Below are 10,054 nucleotides of genomic sequence, written 5' to 3'. Positions count from 1 at the left end.
GCTTTTTTCTTTTTGCTTATGTGGTGCTGAGGAATCGAACCCAGGGCCTCAGGCATGCAAGGCAAGCACTCTACCATTGAGCCACCTTCCCAGCCCATCTTGTGATTTTTGCCTGGGGCTGGCCTCGGTCTGCAATCCTACTTATGGCCTTCCACATAGTTGGGACCACAGTCCTGCACCATCATGCCTAGCTTATTGAGATAGAATCTTGCTTTTTCCCTAGGCTGGCCTTGAACAATGATCCTCCTGATCTTTACCCTGCAAATATCTGGGTTTATAGTTGTGAACCTCTGTATCTGGTGATTCATTCCATTTTACAGATGAAGATATTGAGGCCATGGAGGAGACAGAAGGGAGAATCCTTATGAAAGCACAGGCTGGGAAATGCTTTGAAAATGGGCTGCCTGGGGGTGCCATTGTCTTTGCATGCCTCAATCAGAACATTTGAAATTCTGGAAATTACTGGGTTGTTTGCTTTCTCATCAGAGGGTAAACTATTTGAGAACAGGACCTGTATTTTACTCATCTTTGTATTCCTCCTCCCTTTGCCAATACTATCATAAATAATCAATAATTTTACTTCTAGAGTTATTCACAACTCAATTTCACACAAGATTTTTGGCAGCAGTGAAATCGATCTTTTTTTTTTTTTTTTGGTCCGGTCGTGGAGCCTGAACTCTGGGCCTGGGCGCTGTCCCTCAGCTCTTCAGCTCAAGGCTAGCGCTCTACCACTTGAGCCACAGCGCCACTTTCGGCTTTTTTGTTTTTGCTTATGTGGTGCTGAGGAATCGAACCCAGGGCCTCAGGCATGCAAGGCAAGCGCTTTAACCACTGAGCCATCTTCCCAGCCCCTGAAATCGATCTTTGTTGCAGATTTGTGAAAGAGAACATATTTAAAATGGAGAAGGACTTCTAAAAACCACCACTGAGAAGTTTGAGCAAATGATGTATAAGGAAAGCCATAAATCCAGTCTTCCGGTGGTCATGTGGACAGAAGCTAATTGAGTCCACTGTACTAAATGCTTCTTCCTGTGTAGTCCCTTGCTGTGTGACAGATTCCCCCACAGCACAGCAGGGCAAGGAGTAAGGATGCAGCCTCCCCGCCCCTCCTGTCACACACAGTACCCACCATAGCTTTCACAAATGAGCTCCTTGTACTTCCTGCCAGAGTTTGCGATAATCTGAAGGAGTTTGATGGATTCCTTCTTGTCCTCTTCCTTGATCTTCTCCAACCCAAGGATTTCCAAGAGTGTTAGGGCACCTCCAACCTCAAGAAATTCTACTAGGTACCGGTTGCTGTGTATGGAGGGGTATGGGGAAGAGTTAATAAAACCTGTCAGGTTGCTTGCCCCTGATCTTCAAAGGGTTCCAAGGTTCAACTTTGCCTCCTATCAAAGCAATGTCCATAGGAAAGTGATATAAAGGAGTACTGGATTCGTGTGTGTGTGTGTGTGTGTGTGTGTGTGTGCCAGTATTGGGGCTGGAACTCAAGGCCTTGCAACTCTTGCTTTTGTTTTGTTTTATTGTTGGTCCTGTGGCTTGAACTCAGAGCCTGGGTGCTGTCCCTGAGCAATTTTGCTCAAGGCTAGCAGTCTACCAATTTGAGCCACAGCTTCACTTGCAGTTTTCTGGTGGAGATAAGTGTCTCACAGACTTTCCTGCTTGGGCTGTCTTTGAACCTCAATCTTCAGATCTCAGCCTCCTGAGTGGTTAGGATTGTAGTTGTGAGCCACCAGTGCTTGGCTTTGCCTGGCCTTTTTGCTAAAGGCTGGTGATCTACCACTTGGGCCACATCTTTACTTCCAACTTTTTGCTGGTTAACTAATGTCTCACAGATTTGTCTGCTTGGCCTGGCTTTGAACCATAATCCTCAGATCTCAGTCTCCTGAGTAGTTAGGATTACAGGCATGAGCCACCAGCCCCTGGCTCTGAATTTTTTTTTTTTTTTTTTGTTGGCCATGGGGCCTGAACTCAGGGCATGAGCATTTGGTCCTGAGCTCTTTATGCTCAAAACTGGCACTCTACCACTCTGAGCTACAGTACCACTTCTGGTTTCCTGGTGGTGAATTGGAGATAAGAGTCTCACAGACTTTCTTGCTGGGCTGGCTTTGAACCACAATCCTCAGATCTCAGCCTCCTGAGTGGTTAGGATTGTAGTTGTGAGCCACCAGTGCTTGGCTTTGCCTGGCCTTTTTGCTAAAGGCTGGTGATCTACCACTTGGGCCACATCTTTACTTCCAACTTTTTGCTGGTTAACTAATGTCTCACAGATTTGTCTGCTTGGCCTGGCTTTGAACCATAATCCTCAGATCTCAGTCTCCTGAGTAGTTAGGATTACAGGCATGAGCCACCAGCCCCTGGCTCTGAATTTTTTTTTTTTTTTTTGTTGGCCATGGGGCCTGAACTCAGGGCATGAGCATTTGGTCCTGAGCTCTTTATGCTCAAAACTGGCACTCTACCACTCTGAGCTACAGTACCACTTCTGGTTTCCTGGTGGTGAATTGGAGATAAGAGTTTCATGGACTTTCCTGCACAGGCTGGCTTTGAACCTTGATCCTGAGATCTCAGCCTTCTGAGTAGGATTCAGGTGTGAGCCAGGGCACTCAGCTGAAATTCTTTTCAGCATTTCCATTATCTGGGCTTTTCAGGGAAGTGAGACAATAATTATCCTTTCTCTGAGTCCAAATGTGAATTGAGTGTCTGCAATTCTCAGTTAGAGTGCTGACTAGTAAATGACCAATGGAGAACAGAGGTGGAGGAGAATGCAGCAGGGGAACACCACCACTGGGCCCATCTCAAGGGTTACCATTCCCTTCCTGATACCTAGAATTCCTGGTCCCCTGTAGTCTGAGTGCTGTGGACACCACAAGCCTGATACGCTATTGAGCCAGGATTCACTTCTGCAACACAACTCACCTGCTCACAGCTGACAAGAAGATGCCAATGGACCTCAGAATCTTTTCTAAGCACAAGCCAGTCATGTAGCTGGCCAACAAGTTAAAGAACACTTTCTGTGATTGTTTTCATATAGGAGCCTGATCTTGTGCCTAATCCCTGGATCCTGGATCCTACCAAGGGCCTAGGTTGACAAAGAAGCTGAATTTGTATCCTTTGCCAAGAGGATGCAGGATGGGAAGAGAGGGACACTGGCGTGTTGCTTGTTGTCTAAGAAGTTCCCCCAGTGTAGTTTGGCCACCTTGGCTGTGACTGTTTGCTAGAAAGTGAGGAAGGCTAAATGGAGAGCGCTGAGGATTGTCTAATATATAATGATTGCATCCATGAGTCTTAGCATACTTCATTTATTTTGTGTGTGTATGTGTGTGTGTGTGTCAATCCTCGACTTTGTGTGTGTGTGCTGTTCCTGAGGCTTGAACTCAGGACCTGGGTATTGTCCCTGAGCTTTTTTACTCCAGGATAGTGGTCTACCACTTGAGTCACAACCCCACTTCTATCTTTTTTGATGGTTAATTGGAGGTAAGAGTCTCATGGTCTTTCCTTACTAGGCTGACTTCCATCCTCAGTTCTTACCAACTTTGTTTTTTTTTTTTTTTTGGTTGGTGGTGGGGCTTGAACTCTGGGCCTGGGTGCTGTCCCTCAGCTCTTCAGCTCAAGGCGAACATTCTACCACTTAAGCCACAGCACCACTTCCAGTTTCTGGTGGTTAATTGGAGATAATAGTCTCAAAAACTTTCCTGACTAGGCTGTCTTTGAACCATGATCCTTAGATCTCAGTCTCCTGAGTAGCTAGGATTACAGGCATGATAAGCCACTGGGACCCAGCAGCTCAACTTCTTGAGTAGCTGGAATTACAGGTGTGAGCCACTGGCACCCCACTATCATTCTTAGGCTTCTATAAAAAGAATTAGCTTCATCATTAATTCTCAATTTTGTATTTGCTCAAAGTTTTGCATGGGAGGTCTCTATCCTTATGAAGAATTGCATGGCTTCCTAGTAAGAATAACATGAGATGGTGGAAAATTAAATCCTGATTTAAAACAACCTCTGTATTTAGTGTTATTTTTTAATGTGCGCCTTTGCAAAAAGCCTCATTGTAATAAAGCACCCAGAGCACGCATCAGCTTGGATACAAGGTATGAAATCAAGCCACAACAGAAAGAGAACCAGTCAACAATTACTAGGCTCATAACCCAGCGCACGCTCTTAGAACACTTAAGAAATTAGCTGGAATTATTGCAGCTCATGGAGGATGACTGAGAGCTTCCACGACTGATAAAGGCTAATGTAATGGGTTGGAGGTAATGGTGCTTTGTTGGGGGGAGGGTGGGGAGGGGAAGGCAAATTATCTCTGCTGCACCCTGGCTCCCAGGATGCCAATAGAGGTAGAGACAGATTGGCTCATTAGGAAAAGCTCTTAACTGCAAGAAGAGTGTCTTCTCTGGAGCCCGGCTCTCCTGCCTGTTGCCGCCATAGCTAGAGTTCGGGCTATCAGCTCTCATGGTAGTCTCTTTATTCCCACCTTGTCCTCTCCCTTCTCCCCCATCCCTGCTTCAGTGTATTCTCCCCATTTTCTTCACTTACTAGCTAGGCTGACCAATTTTTGTCACTTCCTTCGCTGTCCATACATAGGTGTGTGTGTGTGTGTGTGTGACAGGATCCTTACAGCCTAGGCTGGCTGTACTCTTGATCATCCTACCTCCCCCTTCTCAGGTGTGGCGATGCAGCGTGATTGCCACACATGGAACTATTTTTGTGTTCATAGTCGTACACTATCATCTTTCTGGTTTATTATTTCCAGCAATTGTTCTAGAAGATTACCACGATATCAGTAGGAGCTAACAGGGATTGCATTTATTGCATGCCAGGCACTGTGCTAACTGCTTTGCTTGCATTGTTTCATATCATCTTCATCACAGTCCTCTAGTGGGCCAATAGGACATCATGTCTCAGTCAGAAAAGAAGCGAGCCACAGGGCTGGGGATGTAGATTAGTGGTAGAGTTCTTGCCAGGCATGCATGAAGCCCTGGGTTTGATTCCTCAGTACCACATAAACAGAAAAGGCTGAGTGGCTCTGTGGCTCAAGTGGTAGAGTGCTAGCCTTGAGCAAAAGCAGCTCAGGGACAGTGCCCAGGCCCTGACTTCAAGCTCCAGGAATAGCAGGAAAAAAAAAAAGCCAAACACATTATTCTTTTTTTTTTTTTGGTCGTGGGGCTTGAAATTTGGGCCTGAGCGCTGTCCCTCAGCTCTTCAGCTCAAGGCTAGTGCTCTACCACTTGAGCTACAGCACCACTTACGGTTTTCTGGTGGTTTATTGGAGATAAGAGTCTCACAGACTTTCCTGCCTGGGCTAGCTTTGAACCGAGATCCTCAGATCTCAGCCTCCTGAGTAGCTAGGATTACAGGCATGAGCCACCGGTGCCCGGCTCCAAACACAGAATTCTTGCAAACACTCCCACTGAAGGGCTGAGTAGGAAAGGCCCCGCAGTCAACACTGAGAAACAGCAAAATCTGAGAAAGGGAGTGGCTGGGGAGAAGAGTGGCACATTCCTGAAGTCCTGGTACTATGGAGGCCAGGCAGGAGAGTCTTGAGGGGAAAAAAAATCCTAGCTACTCAGGAGGTTGAAATCTGAGGACTGAGGTTTGAAACCAGCCCAGGCAGGAAAGTCCATAAGACTCTAAAACAGAAAAATTTGGGAAGTATAGGTAGGTCTGGCCAAGTGGTAAAGTACCATGCCTAAGCAAAAAAGCTGGGTGAGAGCACAAGGCACTCAGTTCAAGCCTCAGTGAGGTCAGGGTGTTAGTGGCTCATGCATGTGATCCTAGCTAAGGAGGCTAAGATCTGAGAATCTTGGTTCAAAGCCAGCACAGGCAGGAAAATACTTGAGGGCGTTTTTTTTTTTTTTTTTGGGTCCAGTCGTGGGGCCTGAACTCTGGGCCTGGGTGCTGTCCTTCAGCTTTTCAGCTCAAGGCTAGCGCTCTACCACTTGAGCCACAGTACCACTTTCAGCATTTTCTGCTTATGTGGTGCTGAGGAATCAAACCCAGGGCCTCATGCATGCAAGGCAAGCGCTCTACCACTGAGCCACCTTCCCAGCCTCCCTTTTTTTTTTTGGACAGTCCTGGAGCTTGAACTCAAGGCTCTCTGTGCTCAGGGCTAGGGTTGTACCACTTGAGTCACAGCACCACTTCTGCCCTTTTCTGTTTTGTGGGACTGAGGAATCGAACCCAGGGCTTCATGCATGCTAGGCAAACACTCTACCACTAAGCCACATTCTCAGCCCCCATGAGACTCTTATCTCCAAGTAACCACCAGAAAACCAGATGGGTGCTGTGGCTCAAAATGGCAGAGTGCTAGCCTTGAGCAAAAGAGCTCAGGACAGCACCCAGGCCCTAAGTTCAAGCCTCACAACTGAAAAAAGCTAGTTAGGGATGGGGATTTAGCTCAGTAATAGAGCTGTTGCCTAACATGTGCAAGTCTTCAGATCTCAAGCCTCCTGAGTAAGTAGGATTATAAGCATGAGCTACTGGTGCCTGGCTCTAACCTACATTTTAAGCCTCTTATGCACATCAATGTCTGAAGACATTAGACTCAACCTAGACATGTAGTCAGAAGTATTCCCTCTGGCCAGTGTTGCAGGCCTAAAGCCTGCAGTTTACATCCCTAATTTATCAGTGACCTACATGTAAGGAACAGAGAGCTGTGTTTATTTAAACCTTGAGTCCTGTCTACCTAAAGGATCTCTGGTTCTCTCATTTCTTTACCCAGTAGACATGTTCCAGGCATAGTGCTAGGCGACAGAAATGCAGAGACGAGCAGCATGGATGCAACTCCTGCCCTCACAGAGCTTATAGTCCAGTGTGGGGAGGGAGGTAGTAAGCAAGTAAAACAAAATGCTAAGCCTATTAGGAGAGAGAAAGTTCTGTGAATACAGATAAAAGGAGAACTTTGGGCTTTGCAAAGGGCTTTTTGGGAGAGTAATGTTTAAATTGAGGCCTGAATAAAGGAGAGGAAATAGTCATATAGGAGAAGGTTTACAAAAGGGGAGAGGGTTCAAGCAAAGAGAAAAAAAACAACAAAGAAATCTGAGGTGATCCACCAAGTGCACCTTCAATTTAGAGCAGGGATATTTTCAAATCCATTATAACTCTTGTCACTTCAGTGGTGACCAAATCTGTCTTCCTCCCTGATCTTCCTTTAGGGCTTCTACACACAGGCAACTCAAAATTAGCATGTCTCAAACCCAGTTTACCTACCCCCAAAACTTGCTCTATTCCCCATTCACTGAATTCTCTTCCTATTTACCTACCCAGAAATTTGAGAGTCATTCTGGGGCATATAAAGAGAGCCAGGAGTTGGATAAGTAGGTATGGAGTTTAGATTTCAGAGGAAGGTTTGCAGAATCCTCCAATTGGGGTGATTAAGGAATCATGACAATAGAGTTACTGCTCAAGAAGAAACAAAACACAGAGGATGTCGATAGAACACCAACATGTAAGGGAAGGCTCAAGAAGAGGAGAGATGGATATAAAAGCCCAGCACAGCCAGGTGCTGATGGCTCTTGCTTGTAATCCTAGCAACTCAGGAGGCCGAGATTTGAGGATCATGGTTCAAAGCCAGCCTGGGCAAGGAAAGTCTGTGAGACTCTTATCTCCAATTAACCACCAGAAAACCAGAAGTGGCGCTGTGGCTCAAAGTGGTAGAGCAGAGACTTGAGTAGAAAAGCAAACAGGCTCCGAGTTCAAGCCCCAGGACCCATTAAAAAAAAAAGTAAAAAATGAAAACAAAATAAAAATAAAGAAATAGATATAAAGAAAGGGGAAAAAACTCAAGAAGTGCTATTATAGAAACCAAGACAGGGCTTGGGAAGGTGGCTCAGTGGTAGAGTGCTTGCCTTGCATGCCTGAGGCCCTGGGTTCCATTCCTCAGTACCACATAAGCAAAAAGAAAAAGGCCGGAAGTGGCTCTGTGGCTCAAGTGATAGAGCGCTAGCTTTGAGCTGAAGAGCTGAGGGACAGTGCCCAGGCCCAGAGTTCAGGCCCCATGACCGGACCCAAAAAAAAAAGAAAAAAAGAAAAGAAAAAGCTGGAAGTGGCACTGTGGCTCAAGTGCTAGAGCACTAGCCTTGAGCAAAAGCAGCTCAGGGACAGTGCCCAGGCCCTGAGTTAAAGCCCCAGGACTGGCAAAAAAAAAAAAAAAAAGAAAACAAGACATTTCTTGAATCTGAATGTTTTGTGAAGTGGGAAAGGTTGATTGATAAAGGCTACTTAAAGGCCAGGAGAATGAGGAATATAAGGAATTTGAATGTAGTCACTGGTGGTTACAATTATAAAATCACTGGTAACCTGGGGAGAGCTGGGTATATCAGTGGGGTAGAGGGAACGGGAGTCAGCATGCAGCAGGCAGAGAGGAAACAGGGAGAGTCAACCACCTTTTCAACAAGCTCCACCATGAAGAACAGGAGATAGGCACAACTCAGGTTTGAGATGGGAATTTAATTTTATTTCTAGAGGTAGGAAAGATTTCAGCATATATAAATGTTGATGAAAAAAGTTGGTAGCTGGGCGCTGTAATCATAACTATGCAGGAGGCTGAGATCTGAAGATGGTGGTTTGAAGACAGCCCAGGCAGGAAAATCTTAGACTCATATCTCTAATTAACCACCAAAAGACTGGAAGTAGAGCTATGGCTCAAGTAGTAGAGAAGTAGTAGAGTGCCAGCCCTAAGCAAGAGAGCTCAGGGTCAGCATCCAGGCTCTGAGTTCAAGCCAGGACCAGCACACACACACACACACACACACACACACATACACACACAGAGTTGGTAGTGAGGTTAACTTAGGACCAGCACACACACACACACACACACACACACACACACACACACACACACACACACACACACACACACACACACACACACAGAGTTGGTAGTGAGGTTAACTTACAGGACAGAAAAAGTGAAGTCCCAAAGGAGATAGTAGGGAATTCAAACAGAGAATAAAAACAGATTCACCCTACAGAGAAGGAATAGCTTCTTTAGTTCTGATGAGAGAAAAGAAAGATCAGGAGAGAATGAGGACACACAGGTTGGGAAGACAGGGAATCCATAAAGCTCTTGACTTTTGGGATATATTTAGATGTCCTGTTCAAAGATATGACAGAGATTCAAGAGCAAAGCTTCCTCACCATCTCATCTCTCTCTCTCTTTCTTCTTTTGAAGAGTGTCTACTTTTTTTCCCCAGACTGTTCGGTAAAGGATACGTGATTCTGAGCCAGGTGGTCAAACGCACTAGGAACAAGCTGGCTCCCTGGGAAAATTCCTGCTCCAGTTCAGGGGCAGTCTTGCCTTGATTGGATTCAATGAAAATTTTAAGAATGTTATTCCTTGCAGCTTTGCCAGCATTGTCCCACTCCTGCAAAAAACTCAGGAGCCTGCTAATTGCTGCCTGCTCCTTTATAGACGTCATGGCTAATCAGTCCTGAGGCTGCTGCAAAGGGAAGAGAGACAGGTTACCAGAACGTTTAGGATTATGCAAATCTGTAGCCTTGTGGGCTTTGCTTTTCTATTGATTTTCTGGAAACTTGGTGAGCCTCTGACATGTCTATGGGTTACCTGTGAAATCTACCCTAGGGGGCTGGGAGTGTGGCTCAGGGGTAGACTGTTTGCCTAGAATGCACAAGGTCCTGGGTTTGATCCTGAACACTGGAAGTGTAAAAAAAAAAAAAGAAGCAAAAAAGAAAAGAATCATCTATTCCAGAACTAGCCATCTTCTACTTACAGGGAAATTCTAATAAAACTGAGAATATCAAGGCAGTACAGGCAGGTGTAGTGGCAAACACCTGTAACCCAAGCTGAGGCAAGAAGATCATAACCTTCGAGGCCAGACTCAGCTGCACAATGAGACCCTCTTTCAAAAAAGGAGAGTACGGGGGCTGGAAAGGTGGTTCAGTGGTAGAGCGCTTGCCTTGCATGCCTGAGGCCCTGGGTTCGATTCCTCAGCATCACATAAGCAAAAAGAAAAAAGCCGGAAGTGGCGCTGTGGCTCAAGTAGTAGAGAGCTAGCTTTGAGCTGAAGAGCTGAAGGACAGTGCCCAG

The 10,054-nt window shown here is 45.9% G+C and overlaps 1 protein-coding gene across 1 annotated transcript in view; it reads right to left on the bottom strand.

Moving 5' to 3' along the window:
- Positions 1-9,425, bottom strand: part of LOC105986048 (chromosome unknown open reading frame, human C1orf228) — a 23,612-nt gene extending 14,187 nt beyond the window's left edge. Inside the window, exons 1-3 of the mRNA XM_013016787.1 lie at positions 9,220-9,425; positions 2,917-2,985; positions 1,130-1,296 (exon numbers count right to left, since the gene is read on the bottom strand). Coding sequence (XP_012872241.1) covers positions 1,130-1,296; positions 2,917-2,985; positions 9,220-9,425 — 442 coding nt within the window. The remainder of the gene's footprint in view (positions 1-1,129; positions 1,297-2,916; positions 2,986-9,219) is intronic.
- Between the last annotated feature and the right edge of the window lie 629 nt (positions 9,426-10,054).

This window comes from Dipodomys ordii, unplaced genomic scaffold (assembly GCF_000151885.1).
Source record: "Dipodomys ordii isolate 6190 unplaced genomic scaffold, Dord_2.0 Scaffold33, whole genome shotgun sequence".
In the NCBI taxonomy this organism is placed as follows: Eukaryota; Metazoa; Chordata; class Mammalia; order Rodentia; family Heteromyidae; genus Dipodomys; species Dipodomys ordii.
The sequence above is the reverse complement of the archived record's forward strand: the minus strand, read 5'-3'. Positions and strand labels throughout refer to the sequence as shown.